At 37.3% G+C, this 16,111-nt stretch overlaps 3 protein-coding genes across 3 annotated transcripts; all 3 read right to left on the bottom strand.

The window, feature by feature from the left end:
- Window positions 1–1,597: 1,597 nt before the first annotated feature.
- On the bottom strand, window positions 1,598–3,224 carry LOC140182447 (uncharacterized). The gene is made up of 2 exons (XM_072228656.1): window positions 1,749–3,224; window positions 1,598–1,648 (listed from the first exon to the last, which is right to left on the bottom strand). Exons 1-2 carry the CDS (start codon window positions 3,222–3,224, stop codon window positions 1,598–1,600), a joined length of 1,527 nt encoding a protein of 508 aa, XP_072084757.1.
- Window positions 3,225–3,854: 630 nt separating this feature from the next.
- LOC112775439 (carboxylesterase 1) lies at window positions 3,855–5,812 on the bottom strand. The gene has a single exon (XM_025819046.3). The coding sequence runs from the start codon at window positions 5,032–5,034 to the stop codon at window positions 3,955–3,957; it is 1,080 nt and encodes a 359-aa protein (XP_025674831.1). The 5' UTR covers window positions 5,035–5,812; the 3' UTR covers window positions 3,855–3,954.
- An 86-nt stretch (window positions 5,813–5,898) lies between these two features.
- On the bottom strand, window positions 5,899–7,813 carry LOC112775438 (PTI1-like tyrosine-protein kinase At3g15890). Its single transcript, XM_025819045.3, has 4 exons — window positions 7,427–7,813; window positions 7,183–7,342; window positions 6,811–7,073; window positions 5,899–6,731 (listed from the first exon to the last, which is right to left on the bottom strand). Exons 1-4 carry the CDS (start codon window positions 7,480–7,482, stop codon window positions 6,095–6,097), a joined length of 1,116 nt encoding a protein of 371 aa, XP_025674830.1. The 5' UTR covers window positions 7,483–7,813; the 3' UTR covers window positions 5,899–6,094.
- Window positions 7,814–16,111: the final 8,298 nt, after the last annotated feature.

Raw genomic sequence — 16,111 nt, 5'->3', positions numbered from 1 at the left:
TCCTTGGCGGTAATTCTGGCCAAGGCAACAACCTTATGGTCTGTCCAAGGGTTGTCAGTGTTGAATATGTCATTGCACCTATGTCTCCATACCCACCAAAGCCCTGCACCAAAGGACACCTCATTGTTAGCCAAGGCCTTCCGAAACCACTCTTCAAGAGCAGTACCAGCCGTCGAGTCCAGGATACTAGGATCCAACATATACCAGATTGCCTTTGATCGTTCACAGTCTCTAAGGCAATGCTCCATAGTCTCCTGCGCCTTGTTACATCTCTTACACATATCTGAAGAAGCTAAATGCCGCTTGAATCGAAAGGTCTCAGTTGGTAGAGCATCATGTAGGCTAAGCCACATAGTAAATTTGAACTTCTCTGGAATGTTTGTGTTCCACAACCAGTTCCAATTACTGTTGGCATTCCAATTTAATGTTTTCTTTAATAACCATCTGTAACCCTCCCTTGCACTATACTTTTTTGTTGCTGCAGGCCACCACTCCCACTGTGGCTCCAACTCAGTCAAACTAGGATATCTCAGACCATAAATAAACTGCTTAATCTCATGCGGAATAGGCGTGGTAAGACTATCAACCTCCCAAGACACCCCTTTCCACAAGTCAGCCACCATGAAATCTGATTCAGAAATATGTACATAAGGAACAAGGTTGCAAAGCTTACCAAAAGGAGTCCACTCATCATACCAAACTGATTTGTGGACATCTCCAATATTCCAATGAAGCCCTTCCTTGAGATGCTCATAGGCACTAACAATGTTCTTCCAGGTAGCCGATGAAGAATTTCTACTGTTTCCGTTCATACCAGATTGATTCCTGAGATATTTATGCTTCAGAACCTGCACCCATAACTTCTCACTATTATTTAGACAATCCCATACCAACTTTCCCAGAAGCGCCATGTTAGCACAGGAAGTATCCCTAATACCCAATCCTCCTGCCTTTTTAGGAGTTATGGCGACCTCCCACCTGACCAGAGGCAGTCCTTTTCCAGTCGCTTGGCCTTTCCACAAGAATTGTCTCATCAAGGAATCAATTTTATTACATGCATACTTCGGGAGAAGAGAAATTTGCATTTCATAAACTGGGATAGAGGCCATAACCGATTTAACAAGACAAAGCCTCCCTGCCTTATTCAGTAGGCGTCCTTTCCAACTGGAGAGCTTTCTCGAAATTTTTTCAATAATCTCCTGAGCCGTCTTCCTGGAAGCTCTGGCATGACCGATGTTAATTCCCAGGTATTTACCCAAATCATTGCAGAACCGGATGTTAGAGACCCCTGAGAGAACCTCTTTTCTCCTCTCCGACACCCTCTTGGAACACTGGGCCTTTGACTTATGAAGATTTACCTTTAAACCTGACGCTCTAGAAAACAAGTCCAAACAATGCATGACCTCTATTACTTGAGCTTTTGATGCCTTACAGAAAAGCAAAAGATCATCTGCAAACATCAAATGAGAGAGTCGTGGTCCATTCCTAGAAACCGCAACTGGGTTCCACAAACCTTGGGAAACTCTATGAGAGATAAAGCAGGCAAGCATTTCCATACAGAGTACAAATAGATAAGGAGACATAGGATCTCCTTGCCTCAACCCTCTCTTCGGATTGAAATTTTGGAGCCTGTTCCCATTCCACAAAACTGCCAACGAAGAGGAAGTCACACAATTCAATATAAGATTAATGGTAGCCTTTGGAAACCCAAACCGGACCAAAGTAGCTTCCAGAAAACGCCAGTCTACCCTGTCATAAGCTTTTTCCAAATCAATCTTGAATGCCATGGTCCCTTTTCGAGACTTGGTGTTCCTCATGAAGTGCATAATCTCTTGAGCAATGATAATATTTTCTGTGGTTCCTCTTCCTGGAATGAACCCTCCTTGCAAAGGACCAATGATCTCCGACAGGAAAGGTCTGAACCTGTTAACTAGAACCTTTGTGACAATTTTATAAATTACATTACATAAGCTAATAGGCCGAAACTCCCGTAAGGAAGAGGGAACTTCCACTTTAGGAATTAGAACAATGAGAGTATCGAAAATAGCCGCATTCAATGGCTCACCCTCAAAGGCTCGCTTGACCAGTCTACACACATCGTTGCTAAGAGAGTCCCAGAACTCTTTGTAGAAAATTGCTTGAAATCCATCTGGCCCTGGGGCTTTAAATGAACTCATGGTCATCACAGCTCTTTTAACCTCTTCAGACGTCACCGGTTCCACTAACTTTTGACAAGCCTCAGTACTAAGAGACGGGCAAGGAAAAGGCCCCATGGCGTCCAGGTCAATATCCTCCCTTGTAGAAAAGAGCTTTTGAAAGAAAGAATTTGCCGCCAGTTCTAGAGTCGTAGTCTCCGTGGTCCAAGACCCATCCTCCAAAAATAACCCATGAATTTTGTTCCTCTTTCTCCTGATAACTGTCTGCAGATGAAAAAATTTTGTATTTCTGTCTCCACATCTCACCCATTGTTCTCTAGATTTTTGATACCACAACAACTCTTCTTGAAGAAGGACAGCATTCAGTTCCTGATGCAAAACTTGCTCTTTGATCCTAAGCTGTTGATCCTCTCGACTTTCCAGAGTAATCTGAACGTCATTCAAAAGCCTCTCCAACTCCCTTTTCTTAACAAAAATATTGCCAAAAACCTTTTTATTGAAGCTAGTTGCATCTTTTTGAACCTCCAACAAACATTTAACTACATCCGGAGCTCCTCTATTCCAAGCTGTATCAACAACATTCCTAAAAAGAGGATGAGTCATCCACGCAGCCTGGAATCTGAACGGACGATGGCCCTTGGTAGCCCTCTTTGCCATCTTGCACCTAGTGAATAATGGGCAATGATCAGAGTGAAGGCGCGCCAGCACCTCAGTATAAGCCTCTGGAAACATTAGTCGCCAGTCCTGGTTGATGACTGCTCTATCAAGCTTCTTGGCCACCTGCACCCCACCTTTCACCTTCCTGTACCAAGTGAATCTTCTCCCAATAGCCCCCATATCAAACAGCCCACAATCCTCCAATGTTTCCGCAAATTGTTCTGCTCTGGCAAGTCTAAATTGCCCCCCTCTAACTTCACTCTGCAACAAAACATCATTAAAGTCCCCTAACACAATCCAAGGTCCGTGGATCATATTAGCAATCCTTGTCAAGTCACCCCACAGTTCTTTACGCCGATGTATATGCGGATTAGCATACACCGCACTGCAGTAACTAGATGTATTGCCCATAGTGATTTCAAAACTGATACAAACAAGTAAATATAATACCAAACATATATATTTATTTATTTTTAATTATTATTATGCGGATCTGCAGATCCGCGGATCGGATTGTATCCGCAATTTTTATATTGACCGCGGATCTGTGGATATGATCCGATCCATATACACCCCTAATACAGCATCCCTCATTCCCTCGCCAAAAAATATTGCAAAGAAGGAAGAGAAACACAAAATAGTCGCCCTAATACTTTTTTTTTCTTTTTAATATATTTTGGGAGTTTTTTTTGTTGTTGTAAAATAAGATTCTTTTTCTTTGGGTCAGTGATCCCTTCACAAGATAAGTGGGCTGAGATTAGAGGTCCATTGTCTAGCACCAAATGAATTCTTACGTACTTCTAAGAAAGAAAACGAAAAAGACAAGAGACTATCTGGACTCAAAAAGCTAAATGAAAAACCTGACTTGAAATATAAAAACTGGCCTGGGTGTGCCAGGATAGAAAGCTACCTGACCAAAAAAAAAAATTATATATATATATATATAAGAGGATACTCAAGGTATGGTTGATTGCGAATCCCGAAAAGCCACCGAAAGGCCTTTGTATTTTCTTTTGGACCTTGCTTGATTAAATACGGAAATTGAATATAGCGATGATTTTATTCACGTGTGGATAATATGAAAATGAGTAGAGGAGATACATTAACGGAAGGAAGATGGAAAGTAGTAAAATGATGTGGATCAATGAAGAGTTTTAAGTAAATGGAAGACTTTGGTGGACATGGAAGCATCACCAACAAAAATGCCATGGCGACCAGCATTATAAAACTGGCCCACCACATTCACTCTCTTGTCCTTTAGCAGCTTCACGAGCTCCTTCTGGCGGTCCACCAGCTGGTCCCCATCACACCCAAACACCGCAACCCTCCACTCAAGCTCCCTTATACTAGCCAACACCTTTGCCCCTCCATTCACCGTTGGATTCGAATACTCGTGATCCCGGTCAGTGCCAACTGGCAGCGACAGCTTCCACATGGAATCCGTAACCGCCAGTGGCAAGTTCAAGTCCTTCGCTAGCCTCAGCTCCGACGGAGTTCTCTTCTTCCCTCCGAAAAACGGCTGAATCAATATCATCCCTTTGATCTTCAGCGGCCTGATCTGGTCTGCCTCCGCGGCTGCACGTAGACCCGCGTTGTACGCTATGTTTCCTCCAGCACTCTCTCCCATGAGATAGCATCGGGAGAAATCAGCGTGAGCCAGCCACAAGTCATTGGAGGCTCTGATCCAGTGCAGCGCCTGCACCGAGTCCTCGTACGCCGCCGGCAAGCGGTGCTCCGGAGCAAGGCGGTAATCGACGGAAACGACGACGGATTGGGTGGCGTTGGCCATGCGGACGCAGAAGTCGTGGAAGTAGGTGGAGTTGGCATGGTAGAATATGAAACCGCCGCCATGGTAGAAGACGATAAGGGGAAGGTTGGGGTGGTTAGGGGGAGTATTGAGTGCTTGGCGGGGTAGGTAGATCCGCGCCCAGGTGTGGTTGGATTGGTCGATGGTAAGGTCCTTGGAGAGAACGGGTATGGGGAGAGTGGGATCTGGTGAGGGAGGGGTCTCTGGATAGTTTTGGAGGCGGGTGAAGGTGCCGTCTGGGTTGGGGATTATGTTGAGAATCTTGTAGGGATCCTCAGATGATGATGAGGGTTCTATTGAGTTCACTCTTACTACTGTGAAGAGGAGAAGATGTAAGCACAATAATGCTGTTATCGTTGTCATGCCAGCACTGTAATTGGAGTGTGGGATTGGGAAAGCGAACAAGAGCGCCATGCCTCAAAAAGAAGAAGAACGAGAAATGACTGGGAGCGTTTATTTTTCTTTCATGCCATGTGCTTCTTCTTGTTTTTCGTGTCAAGACTACAGCTAGCTAATTATTAATTACGTGCTACCGGACAATAATTAATTACTACTATATGAGAGAAACCGAAAATTATCACTTAACATATATATAGATATGAGTTAGGAAAACAGGTGTCTAATTAAGTAATCATCCTAAATTTCAAATAGAGACCTTGGACGACCACGACCACGATGGCGCAGCAGAAGGTGGTCGTCTTTGATAATGAGCGGTTCTCCGGGTTGTGGCGGTAGTGGACTGAAAACCAAAATTGGTCGGTTGAAGTTGGAAATCATTCCCAGGTTGGACTTTAAAGTTACTGTGTAAGGTAACTCAAATATGCGAGGATCATTATTATCCAGTTCTTGCCGTGGCAGGTACACCCGACCCCACATCGTTTCTGATTGGTTTGGAAGTTCTCCAGCTACGACAGACGGGAGTGTTCCTACGCTAGTGCCGTTAGGGTCCATGGTAGACTTTACAGCAGGTAGAATAAGAAGAGTTGTAGTGGTTAGACCAAATTGTTTTGAATGTTTGAAAGCTAACCTAGACATTAAGCTACGCTTAAGCTAGCTAAGCAAATTAAAGGGTGTGCAATAGAAAAGAGATTTACATATAGATATAGATACATGATGACAATTAGCGTCATTCATGAGGCGATACTTTCTAAACACCGCACCGTTCAAGTCAAAGAGAGTGCAGTGGTGTATTCTTGTCATTATTTGGTTGGAATAACTGCCCTGATCGGAGCGGACTAAGTTATGTAAGCTAATTCTTTTTCGTGTGAAGATAATAGATAAAAATAATTAAATAATTTCATATAGTTTTTAACTATATCATCTTGCTAAGAAAATGAAATAATAAAGTGGTCAAACAAGAATATCAGCTTGTTACCGTAGCTCCACATTTGGCAGGTGTATGTATACATCCTTTAATTTTAGGAACGAGTCAAATGAAATTCAAGTCCAACCACTACTTCACAAATATATATGATCATCTTCTCTTATGCCTATCACTATCAGTACTTGCCATTTTCAACTTGGATTGGTATGGTGTAATCTCTCCGTAATCATCGTCATCCACTTCATCATCACCATTACCCAAACTTAGAGAAGGAGTAACCTCTCTTCTTCTCTTGCCAGCTGCACCCTTAAGCCAATCCACAACCTCTGCCATGCTAGGCCTCTTCTCAGGGCTACCATCGGTGCATCTCAGAGCTATCATCACCACAGATTTCAACTGATCCAAATCAAACTTCCCCTTCAGCTTGGAATCCGCAATGTGATTGAACGCACCCTTTTGGAAATAAGGTGTCACCCATTGAACAATGTCCCTTTTCACTCCACCTGGTAGCTTCTCAATTGGTTTCTTGGCACTAACAATCTCCAAAAGAAGAATCCCAAAGCTGTAAACATCACAACTCTCCGACACTTTACCCCACATGGCATATTCCGGTGCCAAATATCCGAGTGTCCCTTTAACCCTTGTTGTGAGATGGCTCACACCCTCTGGTATGAGCTTTGCGAAACCGAAATCAGCTACCTTGGCTTGGAATTCAAGGTCTAACAGAACATTGCTTGCTTTTATGTCTCTGTGTATGATGTGAGGATTTGCCTCATGGTGCAAATACCTGATACACATAAATATATATATTTATATAACAAGAATATATACATACAAGAAGTGATGAATGAAATTATTGGACTTACGCTAAACCTTCAGCTGCACCAATTGCTATGTTGATTCTTTTAGGCCAATCTAAGAGACAATTAGAAGAAAGGTGACCGTGCAAATGTGTGAGCAAGCTTTGATTAGGCATGAAATCATAAACAATTAACCTTTCATCTCCTCCAGCGTAGAAACCTCTCAAACCCAACAGATTCTTATGCCTAACCCTTCCAAGTACTTCCACTTCAACTGCGAACTCCATCTCTGCTTTTGCAGTCATCGTTTTCAACCGCTTCACTGCAATCTGTCTTCCATTTCATTTATATTAGGCTTTTTCCGTGCATAACAAACATCATAAATAAGCAAAATAAATCATGGGTATAGTTAAAAAAAAAAAATATGAATATAATTGCCTCGACGCCTTTACTTGTTCGACCCCAATAAACACTTCCAAATCCACCTTCTCCAATCTTGTGATCTTGGTGAAAATTGTTTGTTGCACGAAGCAGCTCCTTCGATGTGTAGATTTCCCATGGATAATCCTTATTCTTATTCTTTTCTCCTTTATTATTCCTACATATATTCGAAAATCAAGCGTTAGAATTTTCGTTAAAAGCTTGATTAACAACTTTAATCTACAAATATACACACACACACCTTGCTTTGCTTTGCTCTTCTTCAGATAGAAAACAACAGAAACATTTCTTGTGCATGTCTTGTGTATTCTCAATAAGTTCAAGAAGGAAGAAGTAGAAAAGATTCGCAAGAAATTAAGAAACAAAAACAAATGGGGAAATGTAAAGAAAGAAAGAGAGTAGAATAATGAGAAGGCTTAAAGTGAAGACAAAAGGGTGCTTTGGAAGTCAAGGACTCTCTAGGTTGAAGAGGAGACAGTTCTATTTGTATTATATATATGCATGCCAGCACAAGTGTTATTTGCAAGGTTTTTCTTGCCAAGCCACATCTTCCATTGGAAATGTCTTCATGTTTATACTCCTCTTTGGCGTAACATGTTGGAATAAATTAATTTCTATAACCCAGATCATCCATATTGAATCACCAAAAATAACATAATGCGGAAGCGTACCTGAATTCATAAACATGAATTATGATTGGAAGATTTTGGATCTTGTAGTTCTTTCGATCTTCCTCAACCAAAGCCTTCTGTATTCCTAGGAGGCTGTACTGTAACTCTTTTGATGGGAAAAGAGCAACAAAGGCGGCTTTGGTATATTGGGGACCGAAACCCTGAAGGTCTATTTATATTTGAGCATGGCACCCATTAAACCCTTAAGCCCAAATAAAATAGTATCTAAAGCCCAAAAGATAATATATCTAAAATCCAAAAAGATAATTATCTAAGGAACAAAAGATAATATCTGGTTTTATTCTCATTTAATTCCAAATCAAAAGTAATAATGACTTATTCAATTTAGCATTTATAACAATAAATGAGATCACCATTATATAAGTCATTTAATTTGAAATAGCATGATTTGTGATTATAATTAATATATGTATTGCCCACAAATAAGTTAGGAAATCAAATAATTTCCTAACAATCTCCCACTTGGGCTATACATATATTATTTCTTGACATAATCACATCTTTATAAACTTTATGCGCGCATCTGAATGCTATTTCTCTCATTACTTTAACAATCTGGTCCGTCTCATACATTAGATATGGAACTACAGCAGCTTTTATCACATTAAATGCCGTGACTAAACCACGCCAATCACCATCCTAATATACTCAACGACATAGATCAAATTTGGATGAGTAATATGGAAATTACAGGCCAAGTGATCTCATGCATGTCTATTTCCAGCTGGTCCAACTTTATTGAGATCAAACACAATACAAATATTGTAAAATGAACATTTCACATAATATGAAATAAACCATCAACTTAATTCTGCAGAAAATAACTCAATATCTGTCATAGGACATATAGCATAAACTCCCACTAAATCAAGACATCACAACTATTGACACCCATCCGAGCAGTGTGCTCTTGAAAGACTTTAGGGATCAATTCCTTGGTTAATGAGTCTGCTAGCATATACTCTATTCCTATATGTCCTATGGAAATCTGTTTTTCTTAAACTTTCTCCTTGACAACTAAGAACTTGATGTCTGTATGCTTCGATTTTGTCAAGCTCTTATTGTTATTGGAGTATAGTACTGCTGACTTATTGTCACAAAATATCTTTAATGGCCTTTCAATGTCATCTACTATATGAAGCTTAGTGACAAAGTTTCGCAACCATATGCCATGAAATCGGAATCAGAGTACCTAATGATCTCCAAATTTTCTGATCTCCGATAAATAAGCATGTAATCCTTTGTTCTCTTTAAACAACGCATTACGCGTTTAACAGCTATCCAATGATCCATGTCTGGATTGCTCAAGTATCTACCCAACACTCCCACTATAAATGATATATCGAGATGTATGTAGACTTGAGCATACATTAAATTCCCTAGTGCTGATGCATAAGGTTTATCATGCATTGTTGTCTTCTTAAGATCATTTTGGGGCATTGCTTGAGACTAAACTTGTCTCCTTTAACTACGGGTGTGTCCATTGATCTATAACTTTCTATGACATATCTACTTAAAATCTTTTCGATATAGTTCTTTTGTGACAATCTAAGAATACCTTGAGAGTAATCTCTTAGTATCTCAATTCCTAATACAAAAAGAGGCATCACCAAGATCTTTCATTTCGAATTTGTTCGATAGAAATTTCTTAGTTTCATGCAACAAGCCTATATCGTTGCTGGCAAGTAGAATGTCATCAACATATAAGACCAAAAAGATATATTTACTCCCACTGAACTTGCGGTATACACACTCATCTATGATATTCACCTCAGAGCCGTATGAGGTAATGACTTGATGAAACTTGTGATACCATTGACGGGAAGCTTGTTTGAGACCATAGATGGATTTTCTCCTTTCTCTATTGAATCTCCTTAATGACACTTCTTGAGGTTGTTGAGCTTGCTGTATGGATTGGGATTAAGGAGGATTCTCATTATTTTCCTTTACTGTAGCAGTATCTTGAGCAACAACAATATTCTCATTGTTCTCTTGTACTGTAACTGAATCTGCAGTAGGATTCTCATTATGCTCTTGTACTATAACTGTATCTTGAACAATAATAGGCACAAAGACCTAATCATTGTCAGTTACAGAATCCTCATCAAAAGCAACATTCCTAATATTTCCTTCCCCCCAAACTCAACATCCTCAAGAAATCTCGCATTTTCCATTTCAAAAATAGACCTTGATGCAGGATTGTAAAACTTGTACCCCCGTAAGCGCTCAGCGTAACCAACAAAGTAGCAACTAATTGTCTTTGAGTCCAATTTTCTTTCATGCGGCCTATAAGGTCGCGCCTCAGCTGGACATCCCCAAATATGCAGATGCTTTATACTGGGCCTTTTTCCAGTCCAAATTTTATATGGGGTTTTGTTAACTGTTTTGCTTGGCACCCTATTAAGGATGTACACTGCGGTCTTTAAGGCTTCTCCCCAGAGTGATTCAGGCAAGGAAGAATGACTAATCATACTTCTCACCATGTCCTTAAGAGTTCGGTTCCTTCGCTCTGCAACACCATTCATGCTAGGTTTGCCTGGCATAGTGTACTGCGGAACAATACCACACTCCTCTAGGAAAAGAGCAAAAGGCCCAGGACGTTGCTCACCTGAACCGTCATATCTTCCGTAGTATTCACCACCACGATCAGATTTGACAGCTTTAATTTTCTTTCCAAGTTGAAGTTCAACTTCAACTTTGAAAGACTTGAAAACATCCAAGGCTTGGGACTTTTCATGAATTAAATATAGATACCCGTAACGAGAGTAATCATCTATGAACGTAATAAAGTACCGTTGTCCTTTCCAAGAGACAGTAGGGAATGGGCCACATATATCGGTATGTATTAGTTCTAAGACATCTTTAGCTCTCTCGGCACCTAATTTCCTTTCGTTTGTCCTTTTCCCCTTTATGCACTCAATGCAGACTTCAAAGTCCGCCAAATTTAGGGATCCGAGAATTCCATCCGACACGAGCCTCTGAATTCTCTGTTTAGAGATGTGGCCTAGGCGTTTGTGCCATAATGATGCCGAATTCTCATTCAATTTTTTTTGTTTTGTACCCGTTTGCAATATTATTATAGGAATTTAAGTTAAGCCTACATAGATTATCCACCAAATGACCAGAGCAAATATTATTCGAATTGTAAAAGAGACTGACTTTATTCTCTCCGAATGAACAAAAATAACCTATTTTGTCCAAACGAGAAACAGAAACCAAATTTCGTCTAAATGACGGTACATAAGATGTCTCTAATAAATCCAAGTAAAATCCACTCGTGGAACATAATCTAAAGGTTCCTATAGCTTCAACTGCAACTATATTGCCGTCTACCACGTAGATGTATCTTTCAGCATCACTTGGCAGTCGGCTCCACAGGCAACCCTGCATAGTGACACTAACATGAGTAGTAGCAGCAGAATCTACCCACCAAGTATCAACAGGTGCATAACTTAAACTAGCCTCAGAACAAACGAAAGTAAGAATTATACCCTTCTTTACACGCCAAGTGGCATATTTGGTACAATCCTTCTTCATGTGTCCCACCTTCTTACAGAAGAAACAGGTTGAAACTTGATCCTGTTTCTTAGCCTTTTTCTGCTGAGAAGGCGCATCCGCAGTAGTATCACGCTTTCTTTTATACTGAGAAGATAAAGCCATGTGAGCACTGAATTTCTTAGTAAAGAATTTCTCAACATCCTTTAGGAACTGTTTGGCATCTTTATCCTCAGTAATTGAGCCCGAAACGCCTCAGGAATTGAGCGTTTCATGATCATAATGCTCATTCGATTGGATCTCTCTCACTTCTCTATTTTAACCTCATTGAGATTTTCCGGAGTGGAAGTGGGTTTCTCCTCTCGAAGAGCTATATCCAGATCCATACAATCGAGGACAATCTCCACGGTATCCTTCCAAACTTTAAAGTTTGAACCATTCAGCATAGGAATACTGCTAATTTGCGCAGAAACATTGGTAGCTAAAGCCATAGTTTCCGGATTAGAACAAAAAGAACATGCAGTAAATATTAGTTAATTAATGGGTAAAAAATCCATATTGAGATATCTAGTACAACATTAATTTTCAATCTTTGGATAGAAAAATTAACTGTAAGTGATACTCTCATTGCGGTAATCAAATATTGTCAAAATTTCTGTCACACATTAAGCCTTTCTTTGGACCGACTTAATACGCACATGGAAACTTAAACTTCGCAACCTATTTATTACCGCATATATTTTCTATTCATTGGCCAAACAATAACCTTCCTTTGGGCCGATTATTGATCACATAATTAATAGAAAATAAACAAAAGTGTACAATGCTTATTATTTGGCCAAACAATAAACTTCCTTTGGGCCGATTATTGTTTGCATAAATAATAAGTATTACTTTATTCTTAGTTACCCAAATATTTATTTACCATTAATATGTGTATGTAATTCGGCCAAATATAGGCCTTCCTTTGGGCCGACCAATATTCGCATGAATTACATATCACCATATTCCTTATGTTTTGAATAAATCAATTTTCACAAAAGAGGCTACTTTGGCAGCATAATGTTCAATCAATTTATTTCAAAACTAAATCTTTATAAAATATGTAGGTATAATAATCCAAATTGTTACTAATTTCCTTATGTAACAATTTAAAAAATATTTAAATCGCAAAATGATTTAAATCTTAATGGTGTCTTTTTAGACCTTTAAAAAAAATGATTATAACTCATATGCCAAAAATTCTCGATCCATTAAGATTAAAATTAATCTTTATAAAATTAGTGGGTATAATTAATCAAAAATATAAAAGTTTAACAATACTTTATTTTCTATTTAAAAAAAAATCAATTTACTGTTTATTATAAAAAAAAAAATCTGCCAAACTAAATAAAAGGCAGACCTTCTCATAAAATATATATACGTAACCATATATATCCTCAAACTATAACCAAATAATGATATATATATAAATGATGGATAGTATATATACACATATATATTCAAAAGCAACCAAAACGGCGATATGTTACGTTGTATATGTGGAACAATACTAAATACATATACACTAACCCACACAGTCGCACAAATATAATATATATACATATATTCTTATATATGTAACATCGTAACGTAATGAGAAACATATATACATCGATCCATATATGAATTCAGTAATTAAAAAAATAAAACTGAATATTTTCGATGATTAAATTATGGATGGCTCTGATACCACTTGTTGGAATAAATTAATTTCTATAACCCAGATCATCCATATTGAATCACCAAAAATAACATAATGCGGAAGCGTACCTGAATTCATAAACATGAATTATGATTGGAAGATTTTGGATCTTGTAGTTCTTTCGATCTTCCTCAACCAAAGCCTTCTGTATTCCTAGGAGGCTGTACTGTAACTCTTTTGATGGGAAAAGAGCAACAAAGGCGGCTTTGGTATATTGGGGACCGAAACCCTGAAGGTCTATTTATATTTGAGCATGGCACCCATTAAACCCTTAAGCCCAAATAAAATAGTATCTAAAGCCCAAAAGATAATATATCTAAAATCCAAAAAGATAATTATCTAAGGAACAAAAGATAATATCTGGTTTTATTCTCATTTAATTCCAAATCAAAAGTAATAATGACTTATTCAATTTAGCATTTATAACAATAAATGAGATCACCATTATATAAGTCATTTAATTTGAAATAGCATGATTTGTGATTATAATTAATATATGTATTGCCCACAAATAAGTTAGGAAATCAAATAATTTCCTAACATAACAAACATTCTTTAGCTTTTTATTCATCTAATTAATCTTATTATATGGATATATATTTGGAAAATGGTGAAAACTCAACTGAAGTTGATATCTGAGAGCTCTTGAATAAAAATTTAGTCAGCTCTCAGATATCAACTTCACGTGAAGTCGACTTCACCTGAGTTTTCACCTTGAAAAATACTAGAAAGTTATTAAAATTTATTATTTTTTATTATTATTTAGTTATTATTTAACAATTCAATTTTTTTTAGTTTAATTTTATTAGTTTAATAATTTAATAACATATTTTATCTCATATTTTTAAATATTAATAATTAATTAATAATTAAAAATAATAAATTTTTATGATTTCCTAATATTACTCTTTATTTCTTTTTAAAAAGTCAAGCTAAGGTTGAATGGGTAAGCAAGCTACGAACTAATTAGGTCTTCAATTTTTTAAAATTTAGTACATGGACAATGACGCAATAATCGCAAACTACTATATTCTCTTCTCCTGGTGGTAGAACACAACACTTTTAATATATTGGAAATGGAACTATATTTAAGAGAACATGACTAATGAATCCCCTATAAAACGTTTGAATTCTTTAATTTATAACTAAATTACATCATATATACACCGTTGGCTGTAGCATCACTCTTTGGAAGAATGCTTGTTTTTTAAAAAAGAAATGTTTAGTAATTATAATTTTAGGACAAATATAATTCTATCAAAATGAGCGCTTTGATGAGTTTGATCTAAATAGTAATTTCTATTGATTCTTTTAAGGTTTAACTAACATGTGATTTGAAAATTTTTCATGTTTATGTTTAGGAACTGCATGCAGATATACTTGGGAATCGAGAGCTAGAGAAGCCAATGAAGAGAAGTATTCCGATCCTTATTAGCTTTGTATTCATTATCAATAAGTAACTGGCGTGGACTTACGATTGGATTGAATGATCAAGATTGATGGTTGCTGTGTTGTTTTATATCCTGTTTCTGTATATTTTTATTTTGTGAGGACCATATATAAATTTGCCTTACCATGTAGGCCAATCCAGAAGAAGATAAGTCGTCATTATTTCTTGATTAATTATCAGTATAGAAATACAAGGCCAAGTCATTTTTGTTCTTTTCTTTTTCATCCTATGCACATGTCCTCTATCGGGTCAAGGGATGGTGGTATTGCTTTCCATTCTATTCTATATTATGTACGTATGCCATTATTGAATAATAATATCTTCAATAATATCCATGTCAGATATAACATTATAGAATACATAGCCATACCATAACACCGTGTTTGCATTAGTGCCACCAAATTGATTTTTTTTTCCACAGAAGAGTTGAATTTCATAAATTAAAGTAACAATTACAAGTGTACGATTTATCAAATTGATGGCTTTTTTTTGTTTAGATAGATTGAACGGCTTCTAATTTTACGTAGAATAATATCTCAATTAGGTCTTTAAAAATTTATGGTTCTATAGATTTATTCCAACAAAATTTAACTAAAATTTTGATCCTCACATTTTTAGTTATATACCAAATACATTCCCATGGTAGTTTGACTCAGTTAGGACGTCTTACGTGAAGGTTAACGGACTGACGTGTTAGGGTAATTGAGATGTGTCATCTCCAGAACAATTTAGTCCCGTTCAAGTTGGACAAAACGACTTCGTATTGGATCATGAGGCAAATCTTGGAGGACAAATTCGTCCCCATCATGGAAGGCAGAGTTGCGAAACGGCAATATTTTAAATGGGAGACCTATCTGTCTATTCGAGGGGACCTATCTGCCTACTGATTATGCTTCTATAGGGACCTATTTGTCTGATAACCTAATATTTGTGGATCTATCTGACCTGTAATTGGTGACATTACCCTCAAATATATTCATTGTCCCTTTTTTATTTTCATTGAAAACATAGGCTGATGTATCTAGATCTGATAGCTTGCAAAATTCTAATCCTCCCTCTCATGACACTCAAATTTAAGATTCTCCTCACATGTCACGAAAAATGTTTCAAGCAATTCAATGGTATGCTAAATTGTAGATCGGAGTTTGTATAGAATTAATTTTGTAAAATTGATTTTAATCAAAACTTAATTGGTATTAACATAGTTTATATTTGACAATTTTTATATTAAAATAGATTATATTAGACTAAATATTGTTTGAATTATATTATTCAAAATCACTTATAAATAAAAATTTCTGAAAAGAGCAAATTAAATAATTATTTTATATTATCTTATAATTTTTCTTTAGATATTAAAATAAATTTTAATACTCTGTTTTCTAGTACTTACAGTATTCTTTAGTACTCTAAGCGCATAGTTATCACTCTAGACTCCAGTGCTAGCTACTATCAAATGGGCTCAACCCTACAAATATTTTTGGGGCTACTCTTACCATAAGCGTCTGAGATTCGTGGCTCAGAAACAAAAGCCTCTATGATTTG

Source organism: Arachis hypogaea, chromosome 19 (assembly GCF_003086295.3).
Source record: "Arachis hypogaea cultivar Tifrunner chromosome 19, arahy.Tifrunner.gnm2.J5K5, whole genome shotgun sequence".
Lineage (NCBI taxonomy): Eukaryota > Viridiplantae > Streptophyta > Magnoliopsida > Fabales > Fabaceae > Arachis > Arachis hypogaea.
This window is presented reverse-complemented; position numbering and strand designations above follow the sequence as displayed.

Excerpts from the sequence above, each read along its gene's own strand:
- LOC112775439 (XM_025819046.3), bottom strand. The coding sequence starts at position 5,034 with ATGGCGCTCTTGTTCGCTTTCCCAATCCCACACTCCAATTACAGTGCT.
- LOC112775438 (XM_025819045.3), bottom strand. The coding sequence starts at position 7,482 with ATGCACAAGAAATGTTTCTGTTGTTTTCTATCTGAAGAAGAGCAAAGC. Across the intron at positions 7,074-7,182 it reads GAACAAGTAAAGGCGTCGAG|ATTGCAGTGAAGCGGTTGAA; the intron begins GCAATTATATTC and ends AATGGAAGACAG. Across the intron at positions 6,732-6,810 it reads GGTGCAGCTGAAGGTTTAGC|GTATTTGCACCATGAGGCAA; the intron begins GTAAGTCCAATA and ends TATGTGTATCAG.
- LOC140182447 (XM_072228656.1), bottom strand. The coding sequence starts at position 3,224 with ATGGGCAATACATCTAGTTACTGCAGTGCGGTGTATGCTAATCCGCAT. Across the intron at positions 1,649-1,748 it reads TGGAAAAAGCTTATGACAGG|TTTTGTGGAATGGGAACAGG; the intron begins GTAGACTGGCGT and ends CTTCGTTGGCAG.